The sequence below is a fragment of the Miscanthus floridulus genome, chromosome 3 (assembly GCF_019320115.1).
Source record: "Miscanthus floridulus cultivar M001 chromosome 3, ASM1932011v1, whole genome shotgun sequence".
NCBI lineage: Eukaryota > Viridiplantae > Streptophyta > Magnoliopsida > Poales > Poaceae > Miscanthus > Miscanthus floridulus.
Window position 1 is genome coordinate 25,895,980 of NC_089582.1, and position 18,941 is coordinate 25,914,920.

Sequence of the window (18,941 nt, forward strand, 5' to 3'; positions counted from 1 at the left end):
GACGCGTCTGGTGGCAGGTGACCGAACGCTGGCCAGCGTCCGATCAGTATATTGCCAGCTCAACGGTCGAGACGATCGGACGCGTCCGGTCAGGACGATTCAGCGTCCGGTCAGTAGCAGTTTTATGGGAATTCGACCCCAACGGCTACTTTCTCAGTGGGGCTTATAAATACAACCCCTAACCGGCCATTTGAGAGGTGTGGAGCTGAGGCAACATACCAAGGGTATTGATACACCATTTTAGTGATCTCCACCTGCATAGAGCTTAGTGATTCATTAGGTGATTAGCGTAGGTGCTTTGCGAAGTGCTTAGGTTGATTAGACCATCGCTCATGCGCTTGCTCTAGGTTTAGGCCTAGTGTTTAGTGAGGTTTGCATACCTCTTACCACTCGGTGCTTGCGCGCACCATTGTTGTACATCGGAGGGGCTTGAAGTCTTGCGAGATCACACCAACTGCGTTTGTGGTGTGGCCGCCACCGTGTACTAAAGGGAACAAGGCCCACGGCGTTTTGGCCGAAAGCTTGATAGTGAAGACGGCGGGGAGCATCCAGGAGAGGCTTGCCGGAAGGCACGTCGGAGACCCACTTGCGCGTGGGGAAGGCCCGAGGCTATCCACGGAGTTATCCGACCGGGAGCTTGGCCCTTGCGAGGGATTCCTTGAGAGGGGCTCCAACGAGGACTAGGGGGGAAGCTTGCACGCTTCTCGATACCTCGGTAAAAATACCAGAGTCGTCGACGGGAGTTTGCATATCTCTACCTTGTTCTTTAGCTTCCGCATTTACATTGATTACTTTACTACGTTTGCGGTAGAGATAGCAACACACTAGCAAAACCATAGTTGCACATCTAGATATTTTATCTATTGCATAGGTTTTGCTAGGGTTAGAAAAAGAGGCCATAGTTTAGAGTTAGAATTTTTAAGTTGCCTAATTCACCCCCCCCCCCCTCTTAGGCGTCACGGTCCCTTCAGTGTGTTCTAGTATAGTTAGGAATTTAGGTTTAGGGATTGATTAGGTATTTATTAATTAGTTTATAGTTAGTTAAAGTTAGGAATTTTGGGTATACCTACTAGTTTACAAACGTCGGTACTTACTAGTGCGTGATACGTCGATTTTGATGACTTCATGAAGTTTCGTCAAATGCTTATATTCCTAGTGAAGTTGTTTATGTTACAAGTGCGTGATATGTCTGTTAATGTTACTTTGAATATATACATGTGCTTTCATATTGTGTTCGTATTGCATAACAAGTAGTTTAAATTTTACAATGCTACATAATGTTAATTTGAATACTCTAACGTTTTTTATCAATTTGTAACAGGATGGCCCCACCCACACAGCACCCGTTGTACCCCATTCTTGAGGTGGAGTACGATGACCAGCACTGAGCACATATCTTGAGCGACAACGACGCAGAGGTAGCCTTGCCTCCTTTGAGGCCCCGCACGCACACCAGGGCGCACCAGTGGGACGAGCGTTACGCGCCGTACATACGGCGTGCCGGCTTCCTCGAGCTTGTCCGTGTTATCAACTACGGTCTTCCACCCCTTGACCCAGCACTACTTACTGCAGTTGTAGACAGGTGCGAGTGTATTCTTTGTACGTAAACTTTCTTGTAACAAATTTGAGTCAAGTAACAGTCGTTCTATTCTTATATCAGGTGGAGGCCTGAGACCCACACGTTCCACCTACCTTGTTGCGAGATGATCTTGACCTTGTAGGCTATTTTTTGACCTTGACCTTGACCTTGTAGACTACTTACTGCAGCGGGGTTTTATTTAGCGCAGCCGCGCCATGCTCCGTGGTGCGGCACTGCCACGCCAAGATCGGTGGCGCGGCAGGACCTGCCCCATCAGCGGTCAGCGGACCCGGTTACCGCCACATCAGCCCTGTGCCGCGCCACCATGCATAGCGCGGCACAGGCATTTGGCCGTGCTAGGGCAATAGGCGCGGCCAAAAGTGTTAGTTTTAAAAAAACGGCCATGTTAGATTTAAAATTAGTTTCCAAAAAGTGTTAAAATTAAAAAAAAATCCACCATTGCGGCCTTCTCCACTGAATCGTTCTTATCCATTCGTACTAAGCCCATCGTCGGTGACTTTGATGTGGAACTACGGCAGAGGTTGCGAAGGCCGTGACGGCGAGCTTTGCGCATGCTAGCTACCAGCCACCAGCATGCAATAGAGCTCCGCACATGCGCCACCGAGCCGCGCGAGCCTCCACAATGGATGCTCCAGCAAGCAGGAGATGGGAGGAGCTTCGTGTGACGCTATCCTGCCGGCGAGTTTCCCATGCCACTGCTGCACCAGGAGCTCCACGCCGTCGCTGACCTCCATGCCAGCGTCGAGCTCTGCAATGACGAGCCTCTATTCGTCCAAGCAGCAAGGTGGCATTGGGTTGGAAACGCATGTTGTTGCAAGCGTATATTACAGGTGTTTCAGATGTTTGTTGCAAGTGTTTTATATCAATGGTGCAAAAGTAGATTAGGATGTTGTACATATTGCAATGACTATACACGTATGTTTCAAGTGTATGTTTTATTTGTTTCATATATGTTGCAAATGTTTTACATGGATGTTGCAAAAGTTGATCTTGATGTTGCATATACATGCATGTTGCAAGCGTATGTTTTAAGTGTTTCAGGTGTTTCATACGTATGTTGCAAATGTTTCATCTGGATGTTGCATATGTTTGCAATGGCTACACGTATTTTCAAGTTTTTTCTGGTGTTTGCAAGTGATTCAGCTATTTCGGATGTACGTTGCAAATGTTTCGTCTAGATGTTGCAAAAGTAGATCGGGCGTTTCACATGTTGCAATGGGACCCACCAGCCGTAGCCACCTGCTACAGCTGCTAAGGTGCCGTCGAGCGGGAGCAGACGGTCCCTCATGCATGCATGTGGGAAGCAAAGCGGGCACGAGTGGTCTCCACGTGCTGTCGGGCCCACGGACAGCCCCTCGTGCATGCACGTGGGAAATGGAGCGGGCACGAGCGGTCCCCACGTGCGGTCGGACGATGTACGGGCAGCGCGGGCCCTGCATGGGCGCGGTCACGGTACCGTCCAGGCGGTAGCACCACCCTTACTTTTGTGTTTGTGTTGCAAGTGCAAGTGCACGCACGTCATAACGAGGAATGATTCAGATTGAGTGCACCCTGAACAAGCATAATGCTATAGATCGTTCCTACCCCTCAGACCTTGCATGTAGTGTGATTCACACTCTTTGGCATCGGTGGTTAAATGAAAGAGGAACTGAAAGTTTATACATTTGTGTTTTCATTATCATTCCACGTTACATCTCGACAACATAATATGCTACATCTTCTTAAATCACATCTTAACAGGTATGCATATGTTAATATATACACGTCACATTCCAAAAAGAAAAAAGAAAAGTTGCATGCATGAATGTTAGATCTATATTGACAAGATATTTTGCCTAACAATAGATATAGTTGGACGACATCTTGCCTATTAACAACAATAAAATATGCATCCATTTTGCTATGCGTCTAGATATAATAATATGTCTAGATACATAGCAAAATGGATGAACCAAAAAAGTTAAAGTGACTTATAATTTAGAACGGAGGGAGTATATATTTCTCCTACTACCATCTAGGAGGTAATATGTGATAATAACCATGTAGATCAACCTAAATGGACGGTTCATAGTTGGGAGTAACACAGTAAAGCCTTTAGGACCTATTTGGCGGGGCTCCACTACATCCACATCCACTCAGATCCACTAGATTCACCTGGATCCACCATGGAGCAGCTCCGCCGTGGATCTGGGATTCACCAAAGTGTTTGGTACAGCTCCAGTGTTTTTGTCTATCTCACTGACACCCGGCTCCAGGCGTCAGGGAAAAAACACAGGCTTCCTCTTCTTCCTCGCGATGAGCTTGCGTGTATGTGGCCAGAGGTCGCGACCACGGCCAGGTGCGGCCACCGGTGGGGTGGGGCGGGGTCGGTTGGGCTAGGGCGAGCATGGGCAATGGCGAGCACAGCACGTGGGTGGCCAGGGTTGGGCGAGGGCGGGGCCGGCCGGGGGAAGAAGACAGGATAGAAAAGAACGAACCATTTTTTTGTGTAATTTTTTCCAACTCCACCAAACTTTGAGTTGGTGAAGCACCCCCTCCTCCACCAATTTGGTGGATCTGGAGCCAGATCCATGGTTTTGGTAGAGCAGATCTATGGTGGAGCTGCTGGAGCTAGAAGTGTTTGGCTAGAAAATTTGGATCTGGATCAGTTTTGGGTGGATCTAGAGCTGGTGGAGCTCTTCCAAACAGGCCTTAGGGACAATGTTCTAGTTCCAAGATAAAATGTTCTACTTTCACATGACAACTGCTCTAAGTTTAGGCAAACAATATTCTAGATTTAGGACAAATAAAATTATTGGTTCATGCAAATGGTATTACAATATCCATGTCTAGTTGTAAAAAAAGCATCTCATGGATACTATAGAACAAATGTGCCATTGTTAGGTACAAGATCTACTACCAGCCTAAACGTTTTGGTGGCCATGCAGATAGCAAAATCACTTTGGTACAACATGCTGAGAAGACTGATATATCTGTGCTGAGGGAACTCTGCATCAATATTTAATTAGTATGAATATGAATTTTTAGTATAGTCAATATTCACGCCGGGTTGCCATGGGTTGGAAGGAAGCTCTATATGTACTCCAAATAACAACTATAGAGAACTAGGAAGCATCATGGAACAGAAGCTCAATTTGAAGGGCAACTGTGCCTCGATCATCTCCACGAGCTGTTCCACGGCGTTGAGCGCTGTGGAAGGAAGGACAGATTCTACAACACCATGCGTAAACTTTGTGCTCTCCATATGATCTCCGAATGAGATTGTGACAACTGAACTAAGAGGGGAATTCACACAACTCAAACCAGTAGGGTCTATAGGCGTCTTTCTTTGAGGAACAATTACGGGAAAGATTCCTGCAGGATAGCAACAGTTTGAAGCCGAGCTGCACGTATTTTACTTTATGTCAATGGGTGAAAATGATATGAACTTTGTTCCTCTTGACTTGATCAAATATTCATTAAGCACTTAAACTCCAAATAAAACAAATCTGAGCACTGATGTTGCATTTCCCAAATTTTGCAACAAATTCAATCTCAGCACGAATGCATTATATTCCAATTAACCATGTAGCAACTAGCTAGTTTAGCGACTAATACGCGTGTTTATTAAGATCCAAAATTCACGATGAAGTAGTATGTTGTGCTAGAGGCAGTAGTATAAAAATTTCCCACCCCATACAGTGCATATATTAATCAGATGACTAATGCAGTTAGGCGTCATTAATTTCTGTAACCTCACCTGCCGTAGTATTATTTCATTCATTCGTCTTCAACCATCAACCAAACAAGTGTACTATTGCTCAAGCTAGCATCGCTTGTTAATTATGACCACCGTCCTCCTCATCATATATTGTACATATTTCACAGGATGCCAACCAAAGGGGACATAAATTTCAATACATACAAAGGCAAAATGTTATATTTCTTCATGTGCGCGGTTGCCACATGAATATAGATGACTAGATAAATGGGGATGCTTGTGTCCAGACCAATCAAGATTCATCCGTCGATAAGTTCATTACCCATTGGAGTAGACTGACATGAGTCGTGATGGAACCACAAAATGTTTGGGAGTGAGAGGCACTAGGGGAAATACTATTCGGATTTCTGAAACAACATGAGGATAGAGAAAGCCTGGTTGGCAGCCACTCCATGCAGAGCATGAGCTGACAGTGCAATTTTGGGGTGACATTTTGGGCCACGGGATGGGAAGAGAGGGGATTCGATATTCCCATCCCATTTGAAGGCGCTGTGAATGTGCAACATAGGATGTTGACGGTTGTGCTTGCGTAGTTGATTGCCTCTCCTGCCTCCTTGGGCGCTGTCGGCCCCTACGATCCTCTCTTGGCTCCTGCCTCCAGTTCTCCCAACACAGAAGCCAGGAGCTAGCTGGGTTGCTTAGGGCTTGTCAAACTCTGAAACTCGCTACAGTGGAGTGCTTCCCCATCATATATCTCTGCATCAAGTTTCCATGTCACATGGTTTGGTGGTCTTGCAGAAGGTGGTAGTACCATGTAGAAGAACTAGTGTCCTTGCCAAAAGGATAGCAGAAACCAACACTCAAGAATGCAGTGTGATGAGGAAGTGATGGCTTGGGAGAGGAGAGAGAGAGAGGAGAAAAGTTGCCTCATGCATGCTCTTTTGGCTCTGTACAAGCATATAGATGGGACCATGAGATCTCCTACATGCATAGATGGGTGGTAGTCTCATCTTTTTTTTCTTGCAAAAACATGGAGCCTCACTTTAGTTTAGGGCTAATAGGTATGTATGCCTCGGTTGTGCATGCCCTTAGTCCGGTTGGGCATTGGCCCGCTGTGGCCAGCTCTCTTTTTTTCTTATTTTTGATCCCTTCTTCTCCTAATTAGAAAATAAAGGGCTAAAGCCTATCAATGGACCACAATCCTTGGTTTTTCTCACTTCTGCCTAAGAAAGGTTTTTTCTTTTGTTGCTTCTAGAGTCACCTGACGTCCCACGCGCTCTCCAAGTCCACATCCACCCTATCGTTTGTACAAGTGTACTGTCTCGGACTTTATTAAAATAATAGGACATAAAAAATATAGCTACTTATAAATAAGTTTATGTGGTATATTTACATATAAATTTAGTCACAACCATAAATACATAGAGTTATACTATTTAAGATAGCATAGAGTTTACCAAGTTTCTCAAAAAAATATAGTTTAACAAAGTTCCTAAAATTGCACCTTAAATAAATTGTTATTTGAGTTCAGCCAATTTTGGTATGACCAATGTTGACGATATTGGCCGGTACTGACCAGTGTTAAGGTCGATACAGGACAAGAGTGTTTTCATACCGATCTAGCACATTTTGTGCATAGGTTACATTATTTGTACAATTTATTATATATAAAAGTTTAGTTACAAAATTTAGGTTGTGAAATTGTTATGGTAAATTTGTCTGGTTCTCTCTCTAAGTTGTCCACCATAAGTAATAGTCTATGTGTGTAATGTGTCATGTATTCTTTTTCTTAATACAATGATACACATATCTTTTGTGTATTCTGAGAAGAAGAAAAAGAAATATCAATATTGGAGAATGTATACGCTTCAAGCCTTGAAGCATGAAATGGTCAAACCAAGCAGCTGAGCCCCTGAGGATGAGGAAAACAACTGCATCATACAAGCATGTCGTGAGCTGGAGTCTGCTGTGGTGCTTTTCTTTCTTTTTGCTTTCTATGGATGATCTTTTACTTTTAGACTTGTGTTTTAATCGTTTTTTGCCTTTTGAGCTGCGTGAGAGTGAGACCATTTTGAGTGGACTTTGTGATAGGTAAGGTCTGAATCCTCTTTTGAGAGGATGAAGCCAGATGGTATTTTCAGTTATGTGAAAACAATATTTGTGTATTCTGAGAAGAAAAAAGAAATATCAATATTGGAAAATGTATACTCTTCAAGCCTTGAAGCATGAAATGGTCAAACCAAACTAGCAACTAATGATGCCGTGCCTTTTTTTTTTTAGAATTGCACGGTACAACATCGACGTACACAACACGTATGCACACTCACCCCCTATAAACACACGTACGCTAACCCTATCTCTATGAGCATCTTCGAAGAACTGAGCCAGTCTTATTTGATACAATATGTTTGTTGTTTCATTGACCTTGCCATACGTTGGCCAGGATGAGAGAGAAATTGCATCATACAAGCCGTGAGCTGGAGTCTGCTGTGATGGGTTTTTTTTTCTTCTCATGGATGATCTTTTACTTTTAGACTTGAGTTTCAATCGTTTTTTATCTTTTGAGTTGTGTGAGACTTTTTTTAGTGGACTTTGTGATAGGTGGGGGGTCTTATTCCTATTTTAAAAGGATGAAGTCATATGATATTTTCCATTATCTAAAAAAATATCTGTAAAGGGTCTTTTAATAGGTCGGAAAGAGCTACTTCATCTTTCTTTCTTTAAAAGAAAGATCCACGGAATACTGCAAGTGGGCCCAGCATGCTGACTTGGAAGGTGACACGTAGCTACGACGACCCCGGCCGGAGAAACACCAGCGTATGCCCGCTGGCAGCCTCTATTTTGATCTTCCCTGTCTGTGGCCTCCATATCTCACGCCTGAACTCCAAGCCCTCTTGGCACCGCACAGCCCAAGATGAGAAGCGTCTCCTCCTCATCTGCTATGATGGCTTTTTTTTTCTTCGCTAATATTTGGCCACAAGCGTCCTCCCATCCGGACGCTCTCTTCGTGGACCTGCGCAGTGGACAGCCCAACAGGCGTGTTCTTCTCCATCGCACTCGCATCCAGCTGTCGGGGCATCACCGCGCATCTGCCACCACACTTTGCCCCGTCGCGCCCCCTTTCCCCACCGCACGCCCGTCCCCCGCGCACGCAGCGCCCTTTCCCTGCCGCGCTACACCCCATCATCGGCCACGCCACGCCACCATCCTGCGCCTAGCCCCCGTCCACCTCGCCCGTCACAGCCATGCATGGTAGGCACCACGCCGCCACCACCCCGGTGCCACCAAGAGGAGGTCGCCGCTGGTTCGGACTTCGTCTCCCACCGCAGGAAGAGGATGCATGCGCACGCTAGGCCGTTTGCTCTTGACGTTCCCTCTGGACCTAAGTTTGTTGGTTATCGCAGTCCCCCACACCAGGTAGGCCATGTCTGTCGGCAATGCCGTGTTTGAAGTGTTTCAGGCGTTTCGGACTTATGTTTCAAGTGTTTCATTTGAATGTTACAAAAGTCGATCTAGGATGTTGCATATATTGCAATAGCAATATACGCATGTTGCAATCCTATGTTTCAAGTGTTTCAGATGTTCGTTTCAAATGTTTCATCTGGATGTTTCAAAAGTTGATCTGGTGTTGCACATGTTGCAATGGCTATACACACATGTTTCAAGTGTTTCATCAGTTTTCAGACGTACATTATAAATGTTTCATATAGATGTTTCAAAAGTAGATCTTGTGTTGCAAGTCGTTGTCTGCCTACTGCTGCTGGTGTGCCGCCGTGGTTCACGTGCCGACGCCTGAGGCCTGCAGACGCCTTCACGGTGCGCATCCGCAAGCTACACAGGTGGGCATGGGTCACGGTTCCGCCATACGAGCATGGGGCGCGGTTCCGCCGTGCGGACACAGGATGGGCGCGGTTCCGCCGTGCGGAGCGCGGGCCACGTTTCCAGACATTGGCACTCGTTGGAAACGAGACAGAGCGCGTGAGATGTGACGCGGGCACGGGGGTGTGGGAGCTGCGTCCGGACGTCCGGGCGCTAACCTATCTCTTCTTTCTTTGTTTTTCATGGATCATCTTTTGCTTCTAGACTTGAGTTTTAATCGTTTTTCCCCCTTTTGAGTTATGTGATAGTGAGATCGTTTTGAGTGTACTCAGTGATAGGTAAGGTCTGTTTTCTTTTTGAGAGGACGAGGCCAGATGATATTTCTCGTTATCTAAAAAGAAAGTATTGGTGAATTTGGGTCTAATATAACGGGTCGGAAAGTGCTATTTCATCTTTCTTTCTTTTCAAAAGAAAAAGATTAACTTTCAACTGACATGGAAGGTGACACGTACGTACTAACTTACCTACGCTGGACACCTGGCCGGAGAAAGAGCAGCGTATGGACTTCTCACTCCTCAGCCGCTATTTTCTTCCCCGTCTGTCCGTGCTGGTATGTGGCCTCCATCTCACGCCTGAGCTCCAAGCCCTCTTGCCGCCACACAGCCCAAGATGAGCCACAGAAGCGTCTCCTCATCTGCACCACCACAGAACTCAGATTCGCGAGCCCCGAGACGAAGAGGAAGACAAGAAGAGCTCAGCTGTGCTGCCGGTGCCGGGCGGAGTTTAACATTGTAGCAAGCAAGCGGCTAGCTCACGCAACAAGCTTCTCCAAGCCTAGCCATGGCGCTGGCTAGCCAGATGGCCGCTAACCAGCCGCCGCTGCTCTCCTCCCCCGCCCGCCGCCTCCCAAGAGCCAGCAGCAGCAATGCTTTGCTGCTGCTCCAGCCGGCGGCCGCGGTCCTCGGCGGGCGGAACCTGAGGCTGGCGCCTGCTGCCGGGGCGCGGAGGGCCCAGCTGGACGCTGCCGTCGTCGTTCGGGCGTCGTCCGAGGCGAAGGCGGCGGCGGAGACCAAGTCGGGCGGCGGAGGCGAGGGAGCGGAGGAGGAGGAGCGGCCGTACGAGGAGTACGAGGTGACGATCCTGAAGCCGTACGGGCTCAAGTTCACCAAGGGCCGCGACGGGGGCACCTACATCGAGGCCATCCTCCCCGGCGGCGCGGCCGACGTGACCGGCCAGTTCGAGGTCGGCGACAAGGTGCTCGCCACCAGCGCTGTCTTCGGAGAGGAGATCTGGCCAGCGAAAGGGTACGGCCAGACCATGTACAGCATCCGTCAGAGGGTCGGCCCTCTGTACCTGAAGATGGAGAGGAGGTTTGGTAAGATAACAACAGCCCGCTGTTAATTTCATGCCCTTGAAATCATGCATTCGTCTTATTAGTTTTCTGAAAGAAAGAAATGGAATGAGAATTCAAGGGGTGTGATTCTTGCTTGCTGGATGCTGCTGATTGAGTTGAGTCCAGGTAAGGTGGACGGTGACGGTGACCTCACCGAGAAGGAGATCATCAGATTTGAGAGGAACTCTGGAGTGGTCAGCGGCAGGGTGAGGGAGATCCAGGTGAGTAGAATATAGAAGCATCAACTCTGTATCTTCAGGTCTCTGTCTCTCCGCAGAGATGCGCAGGATGGTTGTTTTTGCTCACGGCAATGTCTGAAAAAATGCTTGCAGCTGCAAAATTACACGAGGAAGATGGAGCAGAAGATGCAGAGGGAAGAGGATCTCCGCATGGGGCTCAGGCTGTACAAGTCAGTGAACTGAAATGATTCCTCAACACCTGAACAGAGCGCTATGTGAATGTGATTGCTTGCTTCAGTTTTGAAATCTCTTTCTGACACCTGGAAAATGCAGGGATGGGAAATATGAGGAGGCGTTGGAGAAGTTCGAGTCGGTTTTGGGATCGAAACCGGAGCCCAGTGAGGCTTCCATTGCCAGCTACAATGTTGCCTGCAGCTACTCGAAACTCGGCCGGGTTCAGTAACTCTCACTGTCGGAATATATGATGGATGCTATTCAGGTCTGCTACTGATGAAGGCTCATGTTTATGTTGCTTTGTTGTGCAGATAGAAGCTGGGCTTTCTGCACTGGAGGAAGCCCTGAAGGCAGGGTATGAAGACTTCAAGGTAACCAACCAACTGTTTTGCAGCATGGAAACACATGATTGAATGTTACTGATGAGTGATGGCACAAGACTTACTCGAATTCCTGCAGAGAGTCCGCACCGACCCGGATCTCGCAAACCTGAGGAAGTCAGAGGAATTCGAGCCCTTGCTGAAGAACTACGACGAGTCGTTCATCAACGAGAATGCCATCAACGCCATCAAATCCTTGTTCGGATTAGGCAAGAATTGAGCTATTGAAACATGGTGGTAGGCTGGTAGCAGCAGGCAATGCCTCTCATCTCTGATCTTGCAGTTTTGCATACTGCAGAAGCCTACTAAGGCTTAATTAAGCTCATGCCCATACAGTTCAGCTCCCCGCTCTGTCAGTGGTTTGCAGTTCACACCTGTACCTTAGATATTCTTGGTGAGGCTAACTATCCCCCGGAGATGCCTCCTTGCCCTCGTACTTAACCATTTGCCGTTTGATGCATGCAGATACATTATGTATATGAGTATATATCCAATTTGTAAGGGAAATATGAGTACATTATGTAAAGGAAATATGCAGTTGTGCTTGTAAGCCATGCCAAATATGTTAAGAATCAAGCAAAAGGTGAATATGTTAGCGGACAAACCCACGAGACAACCATTGAGAACTTTGGTTCTTCAGGTTCAGACAGTATAATGTGTCAGACTGTCAGGAAAAAAACACGTCAATTCCTCTTGGTTCACTAATTTACACAAGGTCTGGCGGCCACAGACTTCCAAGATCTGAAACTTTGTATTTTATACTTCAATCAGGATGTATCTATGTACTGCAAGTAATTCCAGCCTTCCAGGCAATCATCCACCGACAAGTTTGATGAGTGCCGTAGCTTTGGCTGGGCAGGTTTTGGACGGCATCCAAGCAGGCCCTAAACTTTATGTTAACAACCAGAAAACATTTAGACCATATGACAAAAAGAGATCAAACAATTTATTAGTCTTCAAACGAAAACTCTGTTTTTAACCACTCTGTAGTCTGTACAAACAGGCAACATCAATCTCAGGGCCAAGAAAGAAGCCCAACTTGGCAACTTGGCATGCAGAACTGTTTGAATAAGGGCAAGAAAGAGATCCCAACAGGTCTCCCTCGCCAAAGCAGGGCCTGATGTTACATATCACGTTAACTGTCTGCTTGTATTATTACTAAAAATACCATGCTCTGAGAAAAGTATAGAGGAACACATCCCTCGTTCCTATCTATAGTAAACGGTTAGACGTCGACTACCACTAGACTGAGCAGTCAAGTTCCCTAAGAATCTTTGCAGCATCTTCAGGGAAAACTGGATTGATGTAGCACCCACTTCCAAGCTCAAATCCGCCTATTGTGCTTAACTGGGGCACAATCTGGAGGAACCAGTGTGTATAAGGCAGGCAGGATGATGAAAGCCCAAATGGTGCGCTGTGGATCATAAAATTGAATGGCGGGTCATTGAGCTGCTTAGACAACTTTTGCAGCATAGTCTTTAACAGAGACCCAAGATCCAGTGCCTGCAGACAGCATTGCAATGACTTAGTGCCAAAAAAAGGTGGTGCTGACAAGCAGAATTCGCTAGTATCAACATGCCTGGAATTTATTTATGTACAGAGTAGCTCATGACTATGACTTGAAATGGGCAAACTTATTGACAGCATTAGTAACGCAGATATGGCCCATAGTGTTCCACATGACACAAATTGGGGAAGTGATCAAGTAAACCTACTAATCCCTCATTTTCATTCAGTAGAAATGCAATGAAACCCATGTGTAATACAGTGCTTGGAATAAGTGAAGATTGACGAAGATAATTAAGTGCATCAGAAAATTGCAATGCGTATCTTGTTCAGTACAGAACATGCATAGAGCCAAATAAGGAAATTACAAATTTCAACTAGAAGGAACTATTTTGCATGGACCTTGAGGAAATGACATAAATATTACACAGCTAATGTTTAGGCATGCAAAGTAAACCAACAGCTATAGCAGATGCATGAAACTATTAGCACAGAAGATTATCAATAACTTAACAGGAACCCCAAAAAGGTACATCAAGAGCAAATATGAAGGGAAGTTTGAACTTCAAAATATATAGTAATATTCATGTACGTAAGTCTAAACCACTATTGGTCTGTAAAAAATGAAAAATCAAGCGGATTTCAAAACACTCCATACCTTATCCTGATCGATTTCATGAAAATAAGAAATATGTTGTCGAGGAATAATCCATATCTCAAATGGATATGATGCTGCAAAAGGAACAATGGCAGAAAAATTAGGTGTTTCACTGATCAGGATATCTTTGGACCTCGTCTCACAAAGGCTGCAGTTCCCTGATCTATCAAAAATCTCCTTCATGCAGTTAAGCCGAGTTATAACAGAGGGAGGGACAAAGGGAGTTCCCAACATTTGGCTGTGTGAATGTGCCATCGAAGCTCCAGCAGATGCCCCATGATTCTTAAACACCTAAGCATATTAAGACAAAGGAACTTCTTCACACATGAGGAACTCAACAAAGGTACTATAAAAGGTAAATTAAAGAGTTAAATGCACCAGAGGTCCATTAACTTGTGAGCAGGTTTCAGTTAGGTCCATCAACTTTGAAAGTGGATTTTTAGGTCCATAAACTTTTTTTGTCGTATCATTTAGGTCTATACCTCTCCACGTTGGCTTCTCACGCTGATGTGGCTTGCTGACTGGTCCATGTGAAACAGCACTTGACCAATGCATTTCCTCAAACAGGCTGTGGGCATGATGCAGGCCGTCACCGGCGCAGATACCACCGGGTTGCCGCTTGCTGCCACGCCACTGCCAGATCTCGGACATGGAAAATTTGTCGCCGCGCGCGAACACCTTCTTGCCTTGATGCTCATCATGGCTGCTGCTCGCTGCGGTTACTGCCGCGCTGGTCCTGCACGCGTGCCCGCGCCGCCCGCATTGCTAGTGGCACCGGTGCTGGACTCGGCATCGTCATCTGCGTTCTTGAACCGGCCGTGCCTAACCGGAGCATGACGCTGCTCGCGGCCTCGGCGTCTGGCGCCTGGTCCTGCTGCGGCGGCGGCAAGGTGACGCGCAGAGAGCTTGGTGCAGCAGAGTGGGCATGTGGCGCTGGAGCGGAGACAGATGTGGATGCCAACAGATGATGGCGCGTCCGCAGCTACGGCAAGCTGCCGCTGGGCAACCGCATGGCCTGGCGCGGCGACTCCGGCCTCAGCGACGGTGCCCAGCACAAATGCACAATGTAATGCCAGTGCGGCGACAACGTCAAGTTCGGCCTGCCCATGGCGTTCACCACCACGATGCTGGCCTAGAGTGTAGTGCACGTTAAGTTCGGCCCTCAAGAACGCGACCGTGACGAGCATCATGAACTCCTCCGATCCACGGCTGGAACGAACCCTCGACGAAGACGACGGGCTACAGAATAAGGACGCCTACTTGCCGAAGGAGTACGTGCAGCGTGCAGGCCGCAGCCGTGTCCGTCTCCAACCTGGGGCCCTAGCCTCAGGAGCTCTTCGAGGATGAGGTGGCCCATGAGCCGTACCACATCTTCGTGGACCTCGGCCACCCCTACTCCATCCGGCTCCGGAACCTGCGGCTCGTGGTGCCGCGCTCGGCGAGAGCCGGCATGCACGGCCTGGTGCGCTCGTCCCTGTCCAAGGCGTTTGACCGCCTCTACAACAAGCACAGGGCGAGCTTCGGCTAACGTTCGTGGCATCCGGCTGTTCTAGAGGAGCCACAGCGGCGTGTACGAGCGCGCCGACGTCGTCGTCACCTACGTCCTTCTCTGCTTCACCGCCACGCTGGAGTTCGTCTCGGCGTGCCTGGTGCTGGGGTCGGGCCTGCCCATGGCGTTCACCACCACGATGCTGGCGAGCACCACGGTGCTGGGGTCAGGCATGCCAAAGCTTGCCGGTGGTGGCGCAAAACTGTTGCTGCGGGCGGTGGAAACGTCGCAGCCGCAGCCGAGGCGCTCGGCAAACGACAGGATGGTGGCCTATGGCCGGCCATGGGATTGGAGGCAATGGTGCTGGTCATGCCCACAACCTGTTTGACGAAATGCATTGGCGAAGAGCTGCTTCAGAGAGCCTAGTCATCACGCCACATCAGCACAAAAAGGCAACGTGGAGAGGTATGGACCTAAGTGATACAACATAAAAAGTTTATGGACCTGAAAATTCATTTTCAAAGTTGATGGACCTAACTGAAACCCGCTCACAAGTTAATGGACCTCTGATGCATTTAACTCTAAATTAAAAGAGGTAACTTGCAGTCAATAACAGGATTCAGGAATGAATATAGGCTACTTTTTTTTCAAATGTCTGAATATAGGCTACTGGCTACTGCTATTTGGAAACAATCGACAGGACAAAAATAGATCCAACAAAACAAGTAGTAAGATGGGTTTGTAGAACAAAGACTGGGACCTGGATATGTAGACCTAAGTTTGTTTGAAAACGATGAAATTATTGCCCATTAAAAGCTTTCATTGAGCATGCCTCACTTATATCTTCGTTCAATCAATTTAGTTTCAAGGAAAAACACCAATTAGTTTGTATGAGCCAACTAAAGGAGTGTTACAAGTGTAACAGTGTAATATTCTGTAAATTACTATCCACTAGCACAGTAACAATGGCACTGCTCAAACATACCACCTATGTCCTTGTGGTAAGCATGAGAACTCCACCAAACTACATATCCACACGAAACAGACTGTCTATCTGCACAGATCATAATAACAAGCATGGCTATTGGCTCACAAATAACATGGAAAGCATCATAAACACTAGAAATGACATATAAGAAGGAACATGTTGAATCATTTTCCTTAGAGACTGGTTAGTTTCTATGGTTGACAAAAGTCCAATATTAAGATGAGTCTGCATTTAAAATTGGCACACTGCATTCCCCTTGTGGCTTCACAGGTGAGAGGCAACGATTTTTATTTCGGAACTTAGCCCTGGTTGGAAAGTATCGAACCCAAGACAAATGGGTTCATAACAAACAAACTAATGAGCTTTCACCGCAGATCCCAAACAAATGAGATATTGGCACTTTCTATTTACTAACCCAAACACAATATCCCAACGTCAGCTAACAGATTCCTACATGGATATATAGATGACAAATATGCCACATGGCCGAAAAAGGTTCAAGCATAAGCAATGCAGTAAATGACAAAGGCACTAACAACTGAAACAGCATGTTTCGCAAGTGAACAATAAAGCACTTTACGTCTTCAACGATTTGCCAATCAAGAATCACCATATCCAAGCTTATGTAAATGAACCATACACAAAACTCGACAGAATAGACAAAACCACAAATTCCATTCTAAACTAAAAGGTCAATATGTTATTGCCCATATCTATCCTGCCATCAAAAGTGGTTGACATAAACATAGTTGTAACAGAAAGTACCCAGGAATTGGAATCCTGTAAAGCCTACAGTAACCTTAACAGCTATGCAACATAACCTCCAGAACAAGCATATCTTATAACACACCCAACAAGTTTGCAAACTTTGCCACGGCAACATTATCCATACATTATAAAGGCACATAAACCTGAACTTATAATCTCGTTTACAGGCACTGTATATCATGATACTGGAATTTTTACATTAATGTACCCCAAATGTCAATCTCCATACCACATAAAGAAACACATAAGTCATCAAGATCCCAACTAGAAGATACACTGAACCATCGACACATGTGAAAAATAGAAAGACGACGCAATGTCTCCAGCTAAGAAATTGTCCTGGCCCCTATAGCAACTATATCCAGTGTTCAGCAATTGTTAAGTTTTAACTAACGAGTTCCAATTGCTTACTATGCATCGATTCGTAGCGTCTAATTTTGCAGTTTGGAAATACTCTCAGCGTCTAATTTTTTGCCGCAAATTGTCACCATTATCCAAAGAATGAAATGAAATGGCTCAGCCATCTGATAAAGGCAAATCAGAAGTGGCACGCACACGCATCAAATTCAAAGCCTCTCTACGGCTCTACCTGAACATACTTCACCACGGGGTGTTCCCCGAGCTGCCGCACGCGCTCCGCGTAGGCGAGCAGGACGTCGCGGACGCCCTCGGCGTCCAGGTCCCAGAGGCGCACGTCGTGGCGCGGCGTCTCGATGACCACGTCGTGGAAGCCGAACCCGGGGACGGCGCGCTCCCCGGGCTCGTCCGGGGGAGCCTCCCCCTCCGGAAGCACAGGAGGCGGCGGCTCCACGTCACGGCGCAGCGCGGGGTAGAGGTTCTGGATGACGCGGATCCGCCACGGCAGCGAGCCGTCGGGCGGCACGCGGAAGATCAGGGGCGCGCACTCGGACTCGCGGCCGGCGCAGAAGGGGCAGGACGGCTTGGGCGGCGCCGGCGCGTAGGCGCCCCCCACCGGGCCGGCGGGGCTAGGGTTGGCGGGGCTGTGGGACTTGAGGTCGGTGGGGCGGCACGAGCGCGCCGGCGAGAAGACGACCCACCGCCCGAACACAGCGTCCCGGCGGGCCTCCGAGATCCTGGAAGCTTCCGCCGACGCCATCTCGAAGCCTCGGGAGAAGGCGGTGGTGATGCCTGACGAGTGGAGAGGCGAGAGCGCTGCTCTCCTCTGCCTTGTGCTCGCCGCAGAACACGGCCGCCTGGCAGTTTCGCCACCGGCTGGCTCTAGAGAGAGGACCCACATGTCACTGGGGTAGATAGAGCTGCGCTTGGTTGGTCGCTGCGCAGTGGGGCACAACCAAACAAGAGTTTGACCATTTTCCTAAGTTGTTTGACCTGGACTCAATCTCGCTGAAGTGTGGGGACACGGTAGGATAATCAAATGTGGGACCCTAGACAACTGAAACTGTGGGACCGTGACACCGTGGTTAATAGAGATTTCAGTGAAAAAAAAAACTCTTCTCTGATAGCCTCATAAACGAGAAATTATCGGAGTGTCTCTAATAGCCTCTTCATCGAGAAATTATCGGAGTGTGAAGAGATACAAAGAGCTATTTTTTATTAGAATGTCTCTCTAAATGAAGATTTAGAGAATGAATTTAAAGCAAGACTGTTAGAAGTAGGATGAAATGCTGCTAAATTTTTCCTTGCTTAATAATTATTTTCTTTTTTATGGCAACAACCAAGCATTTTTGGGCACACGATACGTAGGGCAAAATGTAAAGTTTGCTAGTTTGAATCAAATATGAAAGACGTCTAGAATGAATACGACAATTTGGGCTCTCAGTCTCTCTCACCGTAACTCCAATTTGGCGCCATCGACGACACACCATTAATTATTTGAGTTAACTGTGATCCTGTACTTCTCGACACAAAATTGTAATTGTAATGGTTATTCAAACCTCCACGTGATTTGAGGATCCCTATTGTACCATTGCAGCTAAGCAAAATCTATCTAATAGCTAAAAAGGGATTGGCAACAGTACCATTGCAGCTAAGCAAAATCCAATAGCTAAAAAGGGATTGGCAACAGAATGCAACGACCTAATATCGTATGATTCACAAATCACAACTAGTCCAATCAGCTATACAACAATATGATCATATAAACCAATCAACCACACCTTGAACAACTAGACGGCCCCAGCCTGTTCGCTTTTCTCGTAAACGATCGTAAATTTCCAACCAGAAACAGTGTTTTTCTCTCACACCA

The 18,941-nt window shown here is 47.0% G+C and overlaps 2 protein-coding genes across 2 annotated transcripts; one reads left to right on the top strand and one right to left on the bottom strand.

Annotated features, from left to right (window-relative positions):
* The first annotated feature begins 9,762 nt into the window (after positions 1 to 9,762).
* On the top strand, positions 9,763 to 11,909 carry LOC136541486 (protein MET1, chloroplastic-like). Its single transcript, XM_066533396.1, has 6 exons — positions 9,763 to 10,494; positions 10,639 to 10,733; positions 10,845 to 10,921; positions 11,025 to 11,145; positions 11,237 to 11,296; positions 11,385 to 11,909. The coding sequence occupies exons 1-6, from the start codon at positions 9,960 to 9,962 to the stop codon at positions 11,523 to 11,525; spliced, it is 1,029 nt and encodes a 342-aa protein (XP_066389493.1). The 5' UTR covers positions 9,763 to 9,959; the 3' UTR covers positions 11,526 to 11,909.
* A 139-nt stretch (positions 11,910 to 12,048) lies between these two features.
* Positions 12,049 to 18,443, bottom strand: LOC136541485 (ADP-glucose phosphorylase-like). The gene is made up of 3 exons (XM_066533395.1): positions 17,304 to 18,443; positions 13,470 to 13,760; positions 12,049 to 12,808 (listed from the first exon to the last, which is right to left on the bottom strand). Exons 1-3 carry the CDS (start codon positions 17,970 to 17,972, stop codon positions 12,548 to 12,550), a joined length of 1,221 nt encoding a protein of 406 aa, XP_066389492.1. The 5' UTR covers positions 17,973 to 18,443; the 3' UTR covers positions 12,049 to 12,547.
* Between the last annotated feature and the right edge of the window lie 498 nt (positions 18,444 to 18,941).

Coding starts and splice junctions, on each gene's coding strand:
- LOC136541486 (XM_066533396.1), top strand. CDS start 9,960: ATGGCGCTGGCTAGCCAGATGGCCGCTAACCAGCCGCCGCTGCTCTCC. Junction 10,922..11,024: donor ATGGGGCTCAGGCTGTACAA/GTCAGTGAACTG, acceptor TGGAAAATGCAG/GGATGGGAAATATGAGGAGG. Junction 11,297..11,384: donor CAGGGTATGAAGACTTCAAG/GTAACCAACCAA, acceptor GAATTCCTGCAG/AGAGTCCGCACCGACCCGGA.
- LOC136541485 (XM_066533395.1), bottom strand. CDS start 17,972: ATGTGGGTCCTCTCTCTAGAGCCAGCCGGTGGCGAAACTGCCAGGCGG. Junction 13,761..17,303: donor CCGTGGTGAAGTATGTTCAG/GTAGAGCCGTAG, acceptor TAATATGCTTAG/GTGTTTAAGAATCATGGGGC. Junction 12,809..13,469: donor ATGAAATCGATCAGGATAAG/GTATGGAGTGTT, acceptor TGCTGTCTGCAG/GCACTGGATCTTGGGTCTCT.